The sequence below is a fragment of the Peromyscus eremicus genome, chromosome 4 (assembly GCF_949786415.1).
Source record: "Peromyscus eremicus chromosome 4, PerEre_H2_v1, whole genome shotgun sequence".
Taxonomy (NCBI): Eukaryota; Metazoa; Chordata; class Mammalia; order Rodentia; family Cricetidae; genus Peromyscus; species Peromyscus eremicus.
Genome location: NC_081419.1, coordinates 111063696 through 111086067, shown reverse-complemented (window position 1 = coordinate 111086067; position 22372 = coordinate 111063696). Strand labels below are relative to the sequence as shown.

The 22372-nt window shown below is 39.9% G+C and overlaps 1 protein-coding gene across 1 annotated transcript in view; it reads right to left on the bottom strand.

Moving 5' to 3' along the window:
- Slx4ip (SLX4 interacting protein) overlaps positions 1-22372 on the bottom strand; it is a 63420-nt gene that overhangs the window by 7633 nt on the left and 33415 nt on the right. The window contains exons 4-5 of the mRNA XM_059258955.1: positions 15407-15484; positions 12312-12400 (exon numbers count right to left, since the gene is read on the bottom strand). Coding sequence (XP_059114938.1) covers positions 12312-12400; positions 15407-15484 — 167 coding nt within the window. The remainder of the gene's footprint in view (positions 1-12311; positions 12401-15406; positions 15485-22372) is intronic.

Genomic DNA, 22372 nt, shown 5'->3' with positions numbered 1-22372 from the left:
GGTAACTGAGTAGAATGGTCCAATCAGGTATCACTGAACTTTGGCAAGCTTAGCTTGGCGCGCTTAGTGAAAAGATGCAGACCAACAGAAAAAGACCTTGTTTCACGGAGCTTCTATCAACAGGGGAAACAAACAAATAAATGACATGGTTTGTCCCCTCCCCCTACAACATTCAGCTATTGCCAGTGGGAAAGTAGTAAGTGGTAAAGCTTTGAAGAAGTGATTAAGTCATGAGGGTTTTGTTCTCATGAGTGGCATCAGCTTCTCTTGTAGCGCGTGGCAGAGGAAGTTCTTGCTTGCCCTTCTGTCTTTCATCACATGAAGACCTATTCCCCCTTTCCTTCTGATGACACAGCAGCAAAGTACCAACTTGAGAGCAGAGATCAGACCTTCCTCAGACAGTGAAGCCATGGGTCCTTGTTTGTGGATGGCTCAGCTTTTCATACACAGCAATCCATTTCTGTTCTTTAGCTACCAATGCAAAACGGGAAAAGTCTTTGCATATGGTGTCCAAAGCCACTCAGATGAGAGCTACAGAGGAACAAGTCTGGACCAAAAAAGCAGATGAAAAGATATTGAAGATGCAGAAAAGGAGACAAAGGAACTGTTAAGGAAGGAGAACAAAGGTGTCCCCAGAGGCAAGAAAAGAAGAGAAATGAAACATAATGAAAGTGATAAACATGGAATGCTGCCCTTAGAGCACAAGCAAAAAAAATCAAAGGATCCCTAGACAGTAAGTAGATGTTTTGGGTAAAGTACTGAGACTTAAGCACTATCATAGGTGGAGGGAAGTCAAGACAATAATAGACACCAGAACTCTCAAGTACAAATATGTGAGCAGAACAAGTAACTTGAAATTTCCTATAGTCTACTAAAGAAGTAAAAGGAAACTGGTGAAATTAAATTTCAATATGTACTACTTAACAATATCTATAAAGTGTCATAATAACATGTAATCAATATAAAAATATTGAGCCATTTTATGCCCTGAGTCCATGGCAGCCAGTATGTACTTTACACAGAGTGTATAATTTCTGACTTGTCCTTCAAATGCTTACAGGCAGAATGCAGTCAATGGAAACCATGTTGGCCAGTACAGGCCTAAACAATACTTTGGAAGAATTTTTCATTAAGGAAAAGCAGAGAAATGGAGGCACACTTCACTGTTACTCCCAACATAGCTTAGTGAGGCAGGTTATATGACGTTACTACAGCCCCAATGCTGTTGGTCAGGAACTAATTCAACATAAACATATAGCACAAGGTGGTAATGCCAATGACTACATGACAGATGGAATTTCTTCTGGAAAAGTCTTAGAGCCAGTTCTCTAGCATTTACCTAGAGACACTAGGACTTCAATATTAGTTGAGGTTGGAATGGGGGAGAGGTTTGGGGGCCAGGTCAAGCCACTGAGCACTCCTGTGCAGGATGGACACACAGTTTACTCCTTGCTAAATGGTACTCTTGGTATCTCTCACAGCCATGACTGTACAAGGGCTCGGTCACCAAACTGCTGTTTGTAAGATTGTAAAATACGTCACATGAGGACAGTACAATTTCCGCCCCCCAAGGCAGTTATTAATGTAGTAATATATTTTTGTCACCACTATCACCATCGTCTTTTGAGAGCTGAACCCATTTTCTCATTATAATGTAGAGTTTGTTTTGTGCACCCCAAGTTAAAATGACAGTCCAACTATATTTTTAAAGGCGGGAATTCACCAAGTATTATGTGTCTACATGTGAGGCACACTCAAAAAGTCACTGTTTCTCATTTCTCATGATCACACCTGCTGAGATGATCTGTCCAGGGCTTATCAGCAACTCAAATGGCAGAGAGCACAAAGCTGAAGGACAGGGCAGCACAAGGTCTCACACTCAGTGCTGGCTTGTCCCAGGGCTAGTTTTATAAGCCCCAGTGGCTCACTTTCATTTTTGCGTGTGAGTAAGGAGAGGTGTATGAAGCCCTTTGGAACCTGGAAAGTGTTACATTATTTTTCTTGACATTATTGGTTAAAACAAACAAACCAATAAAGAGACACTGATGTCTTCACAAATCATATGGAGTTTGTAAAAAGGAAAAGATGCTTTCTACACCTACAGAAATTCACAGTTCCAAAAGCCCTTGCCCGACATCTCATCTGTAAGGGCGGCCCCAGGCAGTGCTTTCCCTTCTCTGCACAGTGGCCACATGTCATCTGCTGTCACGGTGGGATGGAGATATAGCAAGATGACTCTGAATCAGAAGTCCTTGGCTACAGTCCCTTCTAGTCATTATCTGGCTGAGAGATTTGGAAAACTGACTCATCTTTGTTGAGCATCCATTTCTTAATCTGTCACACACACACACACACACACACACACACACACACACACACACACGACAACATGGCTGTTGTCTTAGTTATGGTTTCTGTTGCTGCACTAAAATATCATGGCCAAAGCACTTGGGGAGGAAAGGGTTTAGTGCATCTTACACTTCTATATCACAGTCTATCACGAAGTCAGGACAGGAACTGAAGAAGCTATGGAGGAATGCTGCTTATTGGCTTGCTCCTCATGGTTTCCACAGCCAGTTTCCTTATAGCCCTCAGGACCACTAGCTGAGAGGTGGCATTGTCCACAGTAAGGTGGACAGTCCCATATTGATCATCATTAAGAGAATGCACCACAGGCTTTCCCACAGGCCAATCTGGTAGCAGCATTTTCTCATTGAGGTTTCCTCTTCCAAAATGACTCGAGCTTGTGTCAAGTTGATATACAACTAGCCAGCACAGCTGCCTTGGGTAGAGGTCTGTTCTCTTTCTGCCTGGGAAGAAAAGACCTTGAGATGCCAGGACCAATCACCATATACAGGCAGAGAACAGAGCCAGCAGAGGCTGGCAGAGCTAACAGTGGCAAGAAAGTGAGTTTTCAGAATACTCTTCGTGTTTCTGATCAAGCTCTACTTAAAGTCTGGAGCTGTCAGGGATATCAGTAAAGACCTCATTTTCTCCCCTATGCTATTTGGAGTTATCCTGCCTGTCTGTAGAAAATGAAAAGGTTCAAAACTCACTGAATCTCTTCTAAGTCTGTTGTACTGAATAAGTTACTGTAGGTGCCAGGCCCCTGCACTCTGCCAACAACACCTTCTATAAACAATAAGAGCAGAGTAAAAGTGTAATATATCATATTCGTTTATTTAGGGAACATGTAACAGTATTAAAACATAAAGCTGAAAGCATTGAAGCATATAACATTCCTTTAGTGCACTGCCTGCTGGTTTTCAGGCACATCTGGATTCTGAAGTGTGATACAGTATGGGAAGCTGAGGCAGTCATAGAGAGGCAGCTGATATGAAGCTTGTACACGAGAATGCATCATGTCAGATGACAATGTGACATGGCCATCCCAAGCACGTGTCCTAACAATGAGGAGGAAGCATCTTCCAAAGTTCATTTCTAATATTTTCTTAAATTATTCAGTAATAAGCTAAAGAACTAAAAGAAGGACAGATAGATGGAATAGGATCGTAACAAAGGATAGACACATCCAGGAGCATCATGTATCCCCTCAAAGGAACAGAAGCAAAATAGAATAAAAGAAAAGGGAGGTGGCATCTGATGAATTCCACAAGACTGAAGTCATTTTTCTGAGGACAGTGGAAGTAGACATGTGTTATGATACTTTAGGCAAAGCAGGTAGGACAGGGATCAGCAGCTGCTAAGTGAAGCTGTGTGAAGAAGCATGCTCTTTTCCATTTCAAAGGTTCTATTATGTCAAGTCATCTGCCCATTTCCCACAGTGAAGGTAGTCTTTTTCTCCCCTAAGCCTTTCACACTTCTGCTTCCAGGAAAGGCTGGATCTCTAGGGGAGAGAGAACCATGCTTGTGGAGTATGCTGCCACCCAGGTTAGTCACAAATACTACTGATTTTTCCTTTAAAATAATTTAACAGTTTTCTTTCTGTAGGGCTGAGGCTGTAATTCATTTTGGATAACGTGCTTGCCAAGCATTCACAAAGCCCTAGGCTTGAGCCCCAGGACTACATAATCTGGGCATGGTAGTACATGCTGGTAACCCCAGCACTGAGTAGCAGAAGCAGCAGAGTTGGGAAGTCAACATCATCCTCAGCTACAGAGTGAGTCTGAGGCCAGCCTGGGACACATGAGATTCTGTATCGAGAAAGAAAAAAATAATTTTTCTCCTTTGAAGTTGTGACCAGGAAGCTGTTGTATACAAATCTAGGGAAATACCTGTAAGTAACTGCAAAGAATGTGGCCCGAAAATGGTATCTGTGAAAAATCAAGGAAGTTATCTTGTAGGAAGTGTACACACCACGGGGATTTTCCAGTTTACATTCACCTGCCCTTGAGAACCTAAAAATAAATCCTCACCAATCTTAGGTTACTGTTGAGTGTTGGGTACAGACAAGTATAACAAGACATGGTATTTTAAAGAACACATAGCTTTGGGGCTGTGGCTGACATGAGGAGCTACTGACCACTATTACAGTTGTATAAAATTTATCTAACTTTGATCAGATAAATATTAAAATACACTGTGAATTACCTTAGGGAAACTTGGCCTATCTCCAGAGTCTCCTTGTTAAAAAGTATCTCCTCTACCGTATCTAGGGCTGCAAATTTGCCAGCAACTGCAGCAAGTAGCTGGCCCTTTACTCAGGGTCCAGACTGCTGTGACTTCTTGAGTGGCTGAGTTCAAGGCCTTGGACAGAAAGGGAGCAGAGGGTGCTGGTATGGCTACACTACACAGGTAGTATGGCTGGATAAAGGATGGATTAAAGAGATCAGGATACTAGTGGGGAAAAGGCAAAAGGCCAGAGAGAAGACATCACAGATGTCTGTCTCGTTTCAAATTTCTTTCTAGAGTTGGCTCTCTGCCTGGGGATATGGAAGAAATAGCTCTTGCTAGTTTCCTTGAGCACAGACAGTCAGGCCCCCTCTTTCCAAGACTCATATCTCCTGATAGGAACAGCTTTTATGGACTTGTCTGGGAACCTCATCTCTATCATGACATGTTTCCTTGGGAAAATGAGTGGTGCATTCTAAATCATCTGCTTATTAATGAATTTTCCAAATATAATCCATTCACACAATGAACTTTATCTGTGCTGTCCCTGTGGGTGTTCTGTGGAGCATGGACTCCTAGAAATTCAGGCCTGAGAAGTCTGCTATCCCAACTCCTAACACCTTAGAGAAATGACTGAGTTTCTCCCCCAAAGCTTCAGCTCTACAGGAGTCTACTGATAGCTGCTGTAAATACAAGGTACTTAGAGGGACAGTCTATATTTTTTTCCTTCTTTGCAAATGGTTAAAAGAGCTCCACATGACCAGCTGACTACATGGGGGCTTATCACTTAGCTTTTGCATCTTCAGTCTTTGTAGTTGCCAAATGCAGCTGAGATGAAAATTAGAGACATACAAAAACAAGGGTCTAACCTTCTTGGGAGAATACTATGTGCGGATGGATGGGTATTACCAAGTATTACTCTCATTTCAATACCATGAAGGACATACAATCATTCACTAATCTAGCAGTATGGCATTTGTATGAACTCTTCTCTGGGGAAGAAGGAAACAATGGTGATAACAATTATTATTCACAAGTGCTTTAGAGTTTATAAGCCACTTTAGTATTTATTATTTCACTTGACTGCTAAGAAAACTTAGCAAGGCTTGCATAGCACATGCCACATTTACCTCTGTGTACCAAGTCAGGGGCTGATTTTCTAAAGCCAAATGCTCTCTCTGTCTGAGGTCTTCCACCAAGTGATAGGGAACGCAGTGTTCAAGGCCAGGTCTTTATATTTTAACTTCAATACCTTTCCCTCTGTTCTATTCCATATTGCTTTTTTCCTAATTAATCTGCATTATAATTGGTCACTGAGGAGAGACTGCATGTCTCTGAACATAGGAGGAACATTATGCAAAACAAGCACAGAGTATTAGAGGGCCAGATATGTCATTTTCTGTTACCGTAGCTAATTATCAGTCTTAAGAGTCTAATTCGGTAGTGGGCAGGTGACCTTTTGGTGATGAAGTACAACACATCTCATTTGCAATATTACTGGTTAAAAATTTGGGAGAGTTTTATTATTAGGAAAGGGGAATAAGACCTCAGATTACTGTAACAAGTATGCAATATTTAATCTTTAAAAATGATTCTTCCTTGAGAAATATTTTTCCTAATTTTCTGTGTCATAGTCTAGAAAAATAAAGCAACCAAGACCATCTTCACCGCCATCACTAGCATTTGCACTAAGATCAGCCACCTGCCAGTCCTTTTAAAGGGAGTGGGGAGGGTGCTACTAAGGCAAATTGTTCTACAGATGGCACTGTCCCAATCTGTCCCTTGACTATCTGTTGACCATGTTTTGATCCTGAGCCACGACCACAGCTACCTGGAGAAGAAACTGGCAGTCAGCCTCTGCAGGGGGCAAGCACTGTAAGAATTCTTTAGCACTCAACAACAGTCTGACTTAAGAGCTACACTCAACTCAGTGCTTACATCTTGTCTTTTTGTCAGGATGTTCAAGCATTCCTTCTACCAAGACAATGCTATAGTGAGGACCTGTCCTCTGCAGCTAGCAGCTATTTTCATAGGAGAACACCAATGTCTTAGTGACATCAGTGAACACTTCGTTCTAAGGACAACAGGAAAACCTAGACCCTATAAGTGACTGTCATGAGACCTAGAAGCTCATCAGTGGAAGCAACAGAATGTTGCTTTCCCTTAAAACCTAAAGGCTGTGATTAGTATGATGTTGGTCAACATACAGAATAAAAAGGACTGCACATCTCAAACTAATACATTGTAGGAAAATACTTAACTTATATGAAAATACAACATCAAGAGTTTCCATGGTAGAAATCATTATGGAAAAGACAGACTCCTCCTGCCACACATCAATGACTTACAATTGAAAGACAAATGATAAGCTCACTTAGAATTACTCTCCTTACCTGATAAGGATATTTTATACAGTAAGTAGAAATACATCATCAAGCCAGGCAGTGGTGGCACACGCCTTTAATCCCAGCACTTGGGAGGCAGAGGCAGGTGGATCTCTGTGAGTTGGAGGCCAGCCTGGTCTACCAAGTGAGTTCCAGGACAGGCTCCAAAGCTACACAGAGAAACCCTGTCTTGAAAACCAAAAATAAATAAATAAATAGAAAGACATCATCAATAAAGCATCAACAGAAAAGTGGAAATGAACTAACTTATAAATGAAAAGGGTCCTAGCTAAAGTGAATATGCACTGACCTTAGTTATTAAGCCTAAAGAAGCAAAGGTCAGTTGGTAAGAGAGGTTCTTTGGGCTGGAAGTCAGAGGTAATTTTCAATTTCCTTGAGCAGATTTGTATTTAGTCTTTCGATGCAATGAGCATACAGGATTTTGGTAACCACTTGCTAAGGAAGAACCATGTTTAAAATATTACAAAATGGGAACTAGTAAACAGCCTTTCCTCCAAACGTAAGGGCCTTTCCAAGTGTTGCAGGAACATCTTGACAGCTCCATGTAATTCACCATGAACTAGAAGTAAAATCAGGGACAAGAATGGCTTTTTAAAGTCTATGAAATTTCATCCAAACCTTGGAAAAGTGATGGACTATTTATCCTCATCAGGGCATAGAAGTTAGTTAGTACACTCAAATTTTTAAGTAGTATTATTTCTTCTGTTCCTCTTTAAAAAAAAATTGTATTTCTTTTGTTTTAAAAACATAAGGCCTAAAATCTTTTCTTAAAACTTTTGTTTATCTTTCCTAAAATAAAACATGACAGGATTCTGCAAGATTATTGTTGCATTTTTTTTAAATCTATCCTGTGTGAAAATCACACTAAAATTCTCATTTAGTGCATTTTCATCTTCTTTATTTCCTGACCGAAATTCCATCTGAGAAAGGATTTTTGAGATAACTGGACACTCTCTCTTTCATATGGAGGAGGGCTCAGCCAGCAGAGGCTGGACTGCACACAGCTGAGGAACATAAGACCCATGCTAAATATAACTCAGTCTACAATAGTTTACTGCTTGAGAGCAATTTTCACTTCATTCTTATATTTATAAACGAGAAGGAGTTTTTTTTTTTTTTTTTCTTTTTAACAGTAGCCTGGCTTAGAGAAGTAGTCAACTTAAGTGTTTAGATGCTGCCGATTGTCAGGACCTCTTAATAATCTTTCTCTATATTCCATGCTACAGAGAGGACCCTGCCATGATGGCTGGGGTTGTATGTATGCAATCATGACAGCTATTTTCATGGCTCAGCCATAACTCAGATGAAGGACAAGATGGAAAACCCTAAAACCTTAACGCATGGATCTGCTTTTAGGCAGCACTAACACTGTGTGTCACTTTCGAATTTCCAAAAGTATCTCAAACTTTGACACAGTACAGCTTTAAAAGAAAGAATGGAAGTCTAAAATTCTGGGCTTCCTTTTGAAATGGTAGAAAGGGTATGACTGATTTTAGGTGGCCAGGATACTCAGCAGTAGAGTCAATCTCCCAGACTATAAGCAGTTAGAAGGCAACAGTATTTTCCTATTTTTGTGTCACTGAAGCCCAGTAGAGATCCTGGTATAGGGCCAGCACCCAGAACATTCTGTTCCATGTAATGGTCAGAGCAGATGGGAACCGTGGTCTCCAGAGACAAGGAGTGGCTTGTAACTAACACACAATCAAACAGTAGCTTTGCAGTGACCCTGAAATGTCCCAGATATATACAAAGGTCCATGGTTATTTACATAACTTCAATAAAGAAATCACAGAAACTAGTAAGTAACTTCAGATTTCTCCAAATCTCCAGGGCTTTACAACTGAAAAAAGAACAGTCTCTACACAGGAGACTGTGCAGAGTTTGGGATAAAAGGGAAGGAAAAAAAAAAAAGAGGGAAGCCAATATTGTGGAATAGAACAAGTACAGTAAAATCTGACTTGATGTTCTTTATTGCGAAGGAAAAAGTGAACAGAGCAAGCAAAGGTAAAACTGTCAGAAAGACTGGCTCCACATCCAGCACTAGGTCAAATCTGAGATTCTAAGAGTTTTGAGATTTCTTATGAGAAACTCTAGTAAGAAAAATACAGTGACTCATTTCATAATAATGCCCTTGCTTCCCAAAGTACACAGCTCAGTTTCCACATCCCAAACATATGAACACTGTGCAGGGCTATTGCAACATGGGGACCTTCCTCTACTGTCTGTCCCACATGGACAGAGAGAGCTGACAGAGGGGAAATGGACTTCTTTGGCATGGTGGTAAAGGGACAGCAAGGACTACTCTCACTCTGCTCTGCCTCTTTGTGCTGCCTGATCTGGGACACGTTCTTTGGTGCAGCTATCTTGAAGAACTGGCATGCCAAATACTGCTGGCTTCCTAGTCTGAAGGCTGAAAGATTTCCTAGGCAAAGGGCAAAGTAGTTTTCAATAGATGCTCCAAGATTTCCTAACCAATTCTCACTTGAGACACAGATGATCCAGAGAGCACAGGAAACTAAAAGAAAACTCCCTAAGAGCTACAGTACCAGTGAGAGGTTGAGGCTGCTATCAGGAACAAGACCATTCCCCATCAATCCTGTGGATGTAAAACAGCGAGTTATAAACAATTATATAAAAAAACAACAACTGTAGTTTATTGCCAATATAGCTACATGGGGAGCCAAGTTCCCAGGCCTTGCCTAATCAGAAGTTCCCTGAGAATGACTACCAGGAAAGAATGAGATGGATCCTGCCCTTCTGTCAATCTCAATATAAAATGAAAAGAAATCCAAATTCTTGGGTGTTGGGGGAGTCTGACACTGACAGGTTTGGATGTTTGGAGTACATCCTGAGAATGAATTTCTTCTCTCTCTCTCTCTGGCAGGAAGCATCAGGGAGGGAAAGACTGTTTATTGATCCCTAAATAACTGAGACAGGTGTACTCTCAAGAGGTCAGATATCAATGGTGGGAAGACTGTATGACTTGGCTTGATGAGGGATTTGCAGGAGAAGCCTGGATATTTCACAGCTTCTACAGATGCTATACCTGAGAAAGTGGTGGGCTGAAGGCCCTGAGAAGGGGAGGTGCTCACTGAGACTCGAGCACATGTGGCAGTGGAGCTGTTTGGTGTCCCAACTCTGTTTCCCTGACTCTTGTCTGTGTTGCTGGGAACGTGTATGTGAAGGGCAACTGAGACATAACTAAAAAAAGCCACTAAAGATAATGAAAGAACTGGGTGATGTAAATGACTTTTTCTTATGAGCTAACATGGTCAACTTTGATAGTGTACACACTAAAGACGAGGAAACTGAACTCCCCATGTAAAATGTTCAGCTGGGTTAATGAAATGAAGGACTGGTTCACAATGAAAGTTTTCAGTAATGAGGAAGTTCTCCAGATTGCAGGATTTATATAACAGCAGCTACAGAAAACTTACATCTGTATAAATACTAGAGCCCCCAAGGGGATAGTGTTTCATTTGTATTCAGATGCTTTAATTCCTCCTTAACAATTTAAGATATTAAGTATTAACATTACACATCAGATAGAAGATCTGATTTCTCCTGTATCCCATCTGCAAGCAATAACATTCTGGTAGAGTTAATAATTATTTTTTTAAACCACTGATCAATTCTTCCTTGCTCTGAAAAATCAGTTAAGCAATATTTATTAAAATATATGCCAATACAATTACTTTAGTATTTATTAATTCACTAAGATAATGCAGTGTCCTGGAAATATTTCAGAAACAAACTTTTAATGCCTTTGGCCAAATTTGCTTCATTGATCTTATTTCATGTATATACGTAGAACATTGTTGAGGAAATAAAAGGGTTACAATGGCTTTTTTAAAAGGATCCTCTGCTCAAAACAAAGGAACCAAATGTAAGCATGAGTTTTCAGCTCTTTGCTTTTTCTGGGTCTCTATTGTCTCACAGAGCCTCTGAAACATTTATGTATTTATTTAAGATGAGATAAGAAGCTGGTTTTATACTATGTGGGCCAAATTTCAAATTTCATATGGGTTAAAAAATAATAAACAACAGGGGTAATCTAATATCCCCATAAATTATTTTAGAAGCATAATAATCATGTCATACTTTATGGCTGGGTTAATGTCTTCTATTTTTTTTCCTGCTCATTGAAGGTTCAAGCCATAGACCTAAATTTTTTTATTTTTTATTTTTTAAGGATAAGTTAAATAGACTGAGCTGAGACTGCAGCAAGATACATATACACACAACAAGGACACTGTGAAGAGCGCGTGTTAAGCTTAAAAACCACAGCTGTAAGCTACATTTTGAGTAGGTTTTCTACATTTATTTGTCTGAGTAGAGAACTCCAGTGAAACAGAAGGAGGCCCTGACAGAGCTCAAGCTTAGCATGAGAAAAGAAAGCAAGAGAAAATGAACCCTGTTAGCTATGAAATAATACACTGGGGAGAAACACTAGTTCTCATGAAAAACGTCAGTGATTCACCACGGAATACAATGCAGAAGCCACTGACCCCAATGGAAACTTCTAGTGGAAGCATAGATTTTTTGCTTCTTTTCATTTACATATCATCACAAACACCATCAAGGTTTTCCTGATGTGTTGTTGCCTCATTTAAAGTTGAAAGTAATGAGATACTGCTTATCAAACTAAATGTTCATGGTAGTAGAGAGGAAAGAAACAAAAACCCAACACATTAATTATCAACTCATTAACTGATCAGTGTTACCAGGTAAAACAGGCATCTCTAACTTCTTAAAACACACTGAACAACTGATAATAGAAGGCAACCGCCCCCACACACACCACCACACATACACACACCACCACCACACACACATTACCACCACCACACACACATTACCACCACCACACACACATTACCACCACCACCATACACACGACACACATACCATCATCACCACCACACACAGCACCACACTCACATCACCACCACCACACACACACATAGCACCACCACCAGCACACATAGCACCACACACACCACCACCACACACACATTACCACCACCACCACACACACCACCACCACACACATATTACCACCACCACCACCACCACCACATACACAACCACCACTATATAAACCACCACCACCACATACACACCTCTACCACCACACACACATTACCACCACCACACACACTACCACACACACACACACACACACACACACACACACACACACACACACACCCCACTACTACCATACACACCAGCACTACACTCACATTACCACCACTACCACCACCACCACGACCACCACCACAGTTAATCAGCACTAAGAAGATTCTCTCACAGAATGTTTTTCATACATACCGACTTTTGATTCTGGCTTGCCCAAGTATCAGGACCGAATGCAAGCTGACTAACACAGACCACAAATCTGTCAGGAAATATACGAAGTTCTGTACAAAACAAAGAAGACCAAGTTACTAAAAGCATCAATACCATGCAAGTAGAAATTCTTGTTCCCAGGTTCTTTGGTAATGTTTTGTTATGGCAATATGCACCTATATGTGACTGGGGTCTCTTCTCCCTTCTCTCTCTCTACAGGGTTTCCACCACCTAGGCAGAGTGAGTTGGAGAAGTGCCAAGGGGTTGCAAACTGATCTACCTCAGCCACTGAACTATTAGAGCAGATTGAACCTCTAGGCAGGCTATTATAACTGTTCTCTGCGTTAGTATGTTGTTTTCTGTTTAGAATTCCTACGTGGGAAGAAGTATCAAATGTTTTCAAATTAGCATACAGACTTAAAAGAGGAAGAGAATGAGATACAAATCTTTCATGCTTTTCCTAGGTAGTTTCTTTAGTCTTCCTACTCAGTTGCTCTTGAAGAGAACTACAGGGGCTAATTCTGCCCTAGAGAGCAAGCTTCCAGGATGAATCAGGATAAGAAAACAACCATTTCTCTTAGGAATTGATGGCTAGTCTATTAAAGGAATGGTTAAGCATGCAACAGTAGCCTGGTCTACCAAGTGAGTTCCAGGACAGTTAGAAATGTTACACGGAGAAACCTTGTCTCAAAACAAAAACAACAAAAAAAGAAAAAACAACAACAAAATACAAAGCAAAAAAAATAGTATGCAACAGTAGAGACAGTATTAGGACTCGGTCACAGCAATCCACTTCTATAGATTCTGATGGCAAAGTCACTTACTTCCAATGGGAAAGGCTGAAGGGCACAGAACAGGGCCCCTTCGGTCAGTGATTGGAACACAGCATTGGTAATGATATCTGTATCATCTCTTCTTTCACCTGACTTATCTAGCCATCTATACACTCACCAAACACCATCCAGCTGTGGGACCATGTCTGGAGTGATGTGTAACAGATATGAACAGAACCTGTCTAGACTGAATGGGTAGGATTCTTCATCTCTTGGTACTTGCTGCACTGTTCAAATCTTTTTTGCAACATATATGTATATTGCTACAAAACAGCCATTTTTCTAAAACAGAAGGATTCCTTTTCAGATGTGACTATATTTTTAAGACAGAGTTATGAATTAGTTTAAGCTTTGAATCAGGTAAGTGAACTCTTTCAATATTCTGCATGTGAGGTACTGAATGAGATAGTAATACACTTCCATTTGGTTCAACTGTTAGTTAATTACAAAGGTGTTAATTGCATAAACACACAACATGAACACAGGTAACATCTTATACCACTTGGCTAGGTCAGAGTGTACCAAAACACCTAAAGAGTTGATGTTCCTGGAGTGGTTCTTTCCTGAGCCCCTGGGCCATTGCTATTTCTTTGGTGACTACTGTTCTAAACCATATATATATCACAATAGGTCAGATGTTCTAAGCAAAAGTTCCATCTGTCCTGCCTCACCTGGCTCCCGCTACCTAACAAGGTTGTGCCAAGCATTCAGACCCTCCATGACTTCAGCCCAATCTGCTGTTATGGTATCAGCCAACGGGGCCTCCCATAGGAAGGCTTTGTTGCAGGTAGGGTCACGGGTGTGTCTAAATTTCAGCCCCACACAGAAGTTATATCTGAAGGGGAATATCAGATGGTTTCTGGAAAGTTCTAAGAACAAAATTATGGAAACAGTTAATACTTATGTATTAATTCTTGAAATAAATTATTGGGATTGAGATTAAGTGGTAACGAGCCTCTGTTACACTTTATGGATGGAAAACAAGCCATAGAATTCATTATTTCTCTCCCCTATAAATAAATCAGACACTTAAAGTACAATGTTATTTAGGAGATGAGAATTAAAATTTAAAATTATCACTCCATCTATTTTGTATTTCTATTTTTTGTCTCAAAAATAAGAGTGATAGATTATGAATACTTTTGAATAAGATATGAATAGATTATAATAATCAAATCAATTCAGAAGTTTCTTTTGTATCACTTTACTTGATTATGTAATAATTGATTCGTGTTACTTTAATACTTAAAGATTTAAACATCAGTCCCTACCAGAATATATAGCTGGATTGTATTGTAAGAGATAAAAGGTTAACTTTTTTAGTAAGGTAAACAAAGTAGATGACTCCATTAAGAGGCTAATACAGGAACTGGAGAGATGGCTCTGTGGTTAAGAGCACTGGCTGCTGTTCTAGAAGACCAGGGCTTGAGTCTTCGCACCCATCATAGTGGCTCATAATCATCTGTAACTCCAATTCCAGGGATCCAATACCCATATCTAGCCTCCAAGGACTCTTAGCACACATACTGGACACACATATATGTGCATGCAGGCAGACGTCATACACAGAAAATAAAAATAATCTATTTTTTTTTAAAAAGAGGGTAATATATTTGAGCAACATTCAAGAGTCAAGAAAGTACAGACAATCATGAATATTCCATGAGCAAACCTCTATGAAGGCAATTTCTAAGTTCCTATTTCATGTCTTATATTCATAAGGACACTGTCCAAAATAGTTAAACTAAACTTTCTAATGTTCATATCTACACAGAAGGAATGGCCATTATCTCCTAACTTCATCGTGGTTGATTGGACATGATACCATTTTCTGTATCATAACTTGCAGAAGTGAGGGTTGGGAGCTGGCCTCATTAACTACTTAAAGAAGGTTTGCTGGCTCTGGGCTGGGAAAGCACTTTTTTGAAACTCAGTTGCCCCTTTCCAAGGGCTATGGGGTGCACGTACCCTGACAAAATGATTCAAATTTCACACGTTCATTGAGTCACTTTTGAAATCCAATGAAAATGTTGTGATGCACCAAGAAAGTAAAGTGCACTGTGGTCCAGTTCTCTGTTTCCATGGTCAATAAGCACTATGAATGGAACATGAGGCATCACATATGTTTTGAAATACTAAATGATGTAGACACAGAGCAAATAGGAATATTTATTCTCTAATTTTCAATCCTCTTTTGGACAAATTGATTATGTAAATGTCTGATCCAAGAAATCGGATTCTTACCAGTATTCTGTGAGCTCTGAATACAGCGAAGGTGTATCCCTCTCTTGAGGAAATAGGCTGTGATCTGAAAGCCAAAACCTGTAATATGAAAGTAACATAAGATTAGAAATTAGATTATAAATCTGTCTGAATTCCAGAGACCCTGCCCAATACATGTCAAACAATATGCACTCAATAATTAACAAATAAAAGAATAAAAGAAGTAACAGAGGCCTCAGATGAGTGGGGAGAACAATATTATCATGCTGGGTCTGCTAAGAGGCCAGGCCAACACCTGGCATGGTCCTAAGTCTGTGAAGTGGCTCAGTCACTTCATCTGTAAAATGGAACAAATGAGGAGGTCTAACATGTTTGAAAATGAATGATTTCAGATGAATGATAAATTAAGTCTAAACTGATGCATAGATCTCAGCCACCTGCTAATGTCCACTACTTACCATTAAAAGAATAGTTTAATTTTTACTCAAAATGAGTATACTTTGTAAATAAGTTACTCCTTAGTTCAAGTACAATCACATCTTTGTAAAGGATGAGACATAAGAAATACTGCATGAGTTCAAAACAAAACATCAACAACGTGCATCCTGCTGAACTTCCAACTCACCAGAACAGACAGAAAAAAAGACTGCAAATACATGAGACAACTGGCAATCTCATTTGCTGTTGATAGAAGTATAAATGGGTACAGCCATTTTGAAGGAGTACTTAACACCTAATGCTGAACTTCCACAAATATGTGTATTTCTATTATAACATTCTTCAAAATGGTCTCAAACTAGAGCCAAAGTGGAGATCCATCAAGAGTAGAATGTTTTGAAATGATGATACATTGTGAAATATTGTTTCCCTTGAAAGTGTGCAAGTTATAGCTACTGCATAAAGTCTGCTCCAAACAGAGAATCTAATCTGTGAAGTGAAGCCACTGCCATGGATTCATCCAAGTTCTGAGCACTTGCCTGCCTTTCCCCTCCTTTCTTTGGTCCCTTCCTCCAGTTTCCCTTGGGTCATAAAACACTGGGTTGACTTTTCCTGAAAAGGTCAAGTAACAGTGCTTCACAGTCCTGAGAGAGGGTGAGAGTTTCCCGGCACTGAGACAATCCAGAAAGCTGCTAAACCTTCAAGACAGAGACTGAGAACCATAAAAACCTCCGCAGGGAAATCAAGAACCTTCTATCTTTAACTTCATGACAAAGGTTTTCTGAAAGCATGTGTATAGTTAAAACACAACCAAAGAAGTTTCCTCTTCTAGATTTACTGCCCATCCTACCACCCTACAAGCAGGCTCAGGACACAGGAAAGCACAGACTTGATGTTCTGTCTAAACATGCAATGGCTTTGACAGCACAATTACTTCAGTCATGCAGATTATGAAATGACAGCGACATCCACGAAAGGATAATCTCCAGATTTACAGCAATCACATATATTTTCCCGAAACAGTAAAAATCAGATTGTATTTCAGTCATATTGCTTGCTTCTGCTAAGTTGTTAAAATATGTACAAGGTTGGCATTTCTCTGAGTGCTTTAAACAAGTGTTTCATTCTTTAGGTCACTGAGAAGATAGATGTTACCTCTGTATCTGTTTATTTGCCTTACTGTCAGTGGAGGAGTGGTTATAGGAGAGGAATCAGCAGCAATTTGGAACTCAAGAACACATCAAAATTTAGAAGTAAATTTTCACATAATTATTTATGAGTCTACAAAGGACTAAACAAGGAAGAGAATTAGCCTTTGCTAGTCTGCAGGTCTAAGGAATTAAGATGCCGATGGCATGTTCAAAGTTTCAAATTCTTCCTGATAAAAATCTGAGCAACAGAAAGTTATAACCAGGAAGGAGCCAAATGTAAAGGTGATCCTGTGTTCATGAAGCCTGTTACCTGGAGGATAGCACCAACTCTGATAAAGAAACTCACGCTAAACAATAAAGCTCCAATATAATGCATCCTTCTACAGAAAATAATACAAGGCATATGCCAAGTGGTTTGTTACCAAAATCACTAGGACAGAACCTGGCCCCATGCACCTGTGTCTCCTGAGAGAGAATTATGTCCAGGAATTACTCCTAAAGTGGCTTGTATTATTAGTAGTCTTGGGAATTGCAGCCTAATAGTCCTTTAAATGAAACATTAAGTTTAACATGTTAAAAAGAGAGAGAGAGAGAGGGAGGGAGATTTGCACCTGTTTAACCTAATTCCACTGGTTATATGAAACTTTATTGTTTAAAGAGAGATTAAACACAAAAGGTACTTGTGTCAGTTCTTAAGGCAAACTAAACTTGATATATAAACACAGAAAATTACTGCCACTGAACATACTGAGCTGAAATGCTTTGGAGATGTATTGCATTTCCATAGATAATGCGGAGAGATAAACTACTACACTGTTATCTTTGTTCTTAATGAAATTGAGTTTACAGAGTTTAACTGGCCACTGAGGTTTTAAACTTACTCATGGTTAAACCAAGGCTTCAACATTATATGACAAAGAATCCAGGAGGTCTCTTTCTTCCTTATTCAGCACCATCTCCCAGCTTCCTACACTTCGGTTCTAAATGCAGAAAATCAAGTTAGGTTCTCAGTCTTTGTCAGAGAAGTTTCTCATTGCAGCAGGCTGTGATTCATACAGAGACTCATAACTGGTAGAATTACCAAGAAGAGAGGATGGTAGAGTGCTTGGTCCTAAATGGGTCATTGATATCACCCTTTCCAAAGTTTAGAATTATGGAAGAGAGGAAGGAAAGACTGGAAGAGACAGAGGAAGGGAAAGCGCTTTGCAAAAAGGCATCTGGTCAAGACATGACTATGACACTCAGAAACATTCACTAGATCTGCGGTTACCTGTACAAGATTGAGCCAATCATCATTTTATTATGAAACGGGGAAGAGCACATGAGGCCCCACTCCTTCCTGAAAAATTACAAACACTTAGTAGTGTTGGGGAAAGGGCTGTCACCTTCTTCTGTGGTGTAGCCACTGGTAGCCACTGTATGCTCCAGAAAATAACTTTCTACCCATGCTCATGAAAGCAACTCTAACAAGCTCAGTGGGTAAAACACACACAGAGAAGAAATTGAAGTAGGAGAGGGACTTGCTGGGAAGGATTTCAGCTGCCAAAGGAGTTGGGGAAGACAGATGGTGATGGGAGGGTGGTGAACTGACTGAAATTCACTGTACAAATGAACGAAACTGCCAAAGAACAAAACATATAGATTAAAAAGCCCTGTCCGGAGACTGGAGAAGATACCTAAGTAGAAATTGTGTTCCACTTCAAAACCATCTGGCAATTATCCTCTAAGATCATTAGGCACCAGCAAATCACACTGTGGTAGTCTGTCTTCTCACTGGCTATTGTGACCTTCTCCTACTAGGGATCATTGTCTTTAGATTTTGGAAGAACCAGAGGCTTGAGGGAAGGGGATGCCTTTGTAATGGAAGTCTTTTTCCATCACAAGTCCCTAGCTATGTCCATTCCTAGATATAATTTATATTTCTCAGTTAATTAATGCCATATGATTGCCCAGTACTAGAAAGTACATTTTTCTCTACCTCTAGGCAGCTCCCAAGGACTTCAATCTTCTACTTCTTGCATTTCATTCTTGATAAAGAACTGATGTACTTCTCTATCCTACAAATAGCATCCAACTCCCCACTGAAGGCTCAAATGAGGACCAGTTACTACAAACTTTCTACTGGGCTTCACTGGTTGTTCAAAAAGGTATACAGATTCTTGAGAAACAAGGATACTTTGACTTAAACTGTTCCATTACATCTTTATTAGAAATAAGGAGACTCAAGGATGAAGAGATGGTTCACAAGAATGGTCTCTAAGCCACTTGCTAGTAACCTTGCTCTCTGAAAGTTCTTGAGCTGGGGCTCCGCAGTTCAAGCTGCCTTCAGCACTGTCTTCATACTCCTACAAACACGGCCCATTCAGCCCCACTTAAAACATCTGACTGCTTTTCTAATCCAACGTCCCAAAATCTTCCATATTCTTCCAACCAACAGCACGGGCAGGCCTGCAACAGCAATATGCCATGCCACTCTCTATTAACAATTTCTGTCTTAGTGACTGTTCTATTGCTGTGAAGAGACACCATGACCAAGGCAACTCTTATAAGAGAAAGCATTTAATTGGGGTCTCACTTACAGTTTCATAGGTTTAGGCCATTATCATCACAGCAGAGAACATGGCAACATGCAGGAAGGCCTGGTGCTAGAAAAGTAGTTGAGACCTACATCCTGATTCACAGGAGTGAGTGTATGTGGGGGGTGGGGGGGCACAGAGACAGACAGACACTGAGCAAGACTGAGCCTGGGCCTGACATGGGCTTCACAGCAATAGAACAGTAACTAAAACAATCATTTTAAAAGAATGGCCACTTACTATTATATTTATCATTATAGTTATTATAGTTCATAGTGCCATAGTCACTGAGAGAAAATAGCCTCTTGAATTAATATGAACCTATTCAGCCTCATTAGCTTTTCAGTGGACTCACAGCCAAAATGACTTGAGAATCCCTGCAGTTGCCAAGGGAAGTTGGTAGAACAGTGCATAACACGGAAGTTCCACCTTCAAACTGTTCTGGGACCATATATGGGGGAAGCTGGGAATAATGTCTCTGTGTGCCCTGCTGAGTTGATGAGATGGTATGGCTGGTTCCTTATGGGCTCTACCCACCCACTGCATGTTCTCTTCCAGCAAAGCCTCCTCCCAAAGCACAAGGCAAGTTCAGGAAGACACGAATCCTTCAAACGTCTCTCACTGAAAGAACTTCTTCATTTGATCAGATGACCATAAAAACTTCCAAGTATCCAGAAAATCAAAACGAGTGCCAAAAAGTACCCCAACTCCACCATCTAGACTCAGTAATGCATAATGACTAATCTTTTATCATATTTCACATACATATTTTCTAAACCATGTCAAAATAAGTTAGACATCATGAAGACTTGCTTTCCTAATATGTGAGTATGGGCTCTAAGCAATGAGGAGCATCTGCTTTATTACCTACATATTATAGATTGAGTACCCTGAACCTGAAAATTCAAACTGCCTCAAAATCTGAAAATCTTTGATCACTGACATGACAATCAGAAAGTTTCAGATTTTGGAGCACTGCAGAGTGCTAATTTTTAAACGAGGAATATTTACACAATGAAGTCTATATAAAAACTCTCAAATCCAAAAAACTCTGGAAACCTGTTAACACATCTAGTCCCACAAATTTCAGATAATGAACACAAAACCTATAATACTGTAGTTGAGCAGACAGCTCAGACAGCTAGCCTAAATTCAATTTTCTCCAACTGTCCCAAAATATAGACCACCTATTTTCCTCCAAATTGGGATCCAACCAAAGATCATGCACTTTAACAGATATATTCTCTGATACCTCCTTTAATCTTAAGTAATATTCCTCCCCACTCTCACTTTTATAACTACAAACTTAAAAACTGATTGATCTATCATTGTGAACCATTTTTAAAATTACATGTACTATTTATTTTTGGTGTCGGTGGGCCTGCTCACTGTGAGCTTGTGGAAGTCAGGAAAAAACATGTGGGAGTTGGTCATCAGGCTTGGTGGCAGGTTACTTCAGCCCCTGCTAAGTCATCTTAAGAGAGTACCCCAATTCTAGATTTGAGCTTACAAGAAAAAAAATCTTGGCTGCATTTTTTTCTAGTTTGCATGGTCTTTTAGAATGCCAGAAAAATAAAACTTCTGACTTCTCTAACTGTCTAAGGATTCTGTGTGTACAAACCAGAGCTATAATTGCAGTTCAAAGACTAGACAGTTTAGTTCTACTAATGATGTCAAAGAAATCAATGGTACAATTGTAGATAACTAGCATTTTGACAAAGGTAAGCTCACTGAAGGGTGGAGTGTGGTCTCCTTTGTATTAGGGGAGACTGCTGTGTGCTGCTACAGAGGAAACTGTGTGCCAGCACACACACAGGATGGTTTCTGGTCTGAAGCCAGAAGGAAGAGCCTGCTGTCCATTTGATAACTTGGTTGTGACTGAGTAAGAGAACAAGAAAAACAATGCTGATGTTTAGCAAGCACTGACAGTATCTTGTGTACTAGATCAGAAACACAGAGAAATTAGAGAATATTTGTTTTATACTTATTTCATTTAGAAAAGAAAGTGTACAACTCATCACTTCCTAAACCACATCTATTCAGAAAGTCACACATATCCTTATAAGAAGGACTAACATAGAAAAGGTAAAGAAATTATAAGCTTGATACTGTCCATTGAAACATAACAAGAAACTGTGAGGCATGGGGCCATGTGAAGCTTGTCATGGGCTTACATGTTACCTATACTATGGCTGGAGACAGGAATTTCGTGGGAACTAAGACTCAAGAGTTCTGTCATAAACTTAAGAATATGTATACAGGATCCTAGACCAAGAGGGCAACTGAGAAACAATTTAAGTTGACAGGTGGAATATTTGGTTCTAGGCTGAAAATTTATCTATTAACCAAGACATTTAGAGACTTTGAAAAAGTTCCCTTGAGAAAACATTTCATATCCTTAAACAATGATAGCTCTAAACTTGGTACTGCAAAAAAGTTACATCTATTTGATGCCAAAATAAATGGAGCAAGTAGGTTAGTTTCATGCAAACAAACAAGCAAACAAAAAAAAACCTTAAGCTGAAGGAAATAATTGAGGTCAGACTTCCTGTTTAAAAATCAGATTCGCTACCTCCCACCCTGCTGGCCTTGCTGGCCCACCAGCGATTGTTAACACGGAATGGAAAGCTTTTTTAGACTAGTCAAAATTTCATTCTTTCCTTTTTCTCTTTTTGTTTTTTTCCAGACACAATTTCTCTGTTTAGCCCTAGCTGTCCTGGAACTCACTCTGTAGTTCACACTGGCTTTGAACTCAGAGATCTGCTTGCCTCTGCCTCCCAAGTGCTGGGATAGACAAACTAAGAGATTATTACTCCAGATCT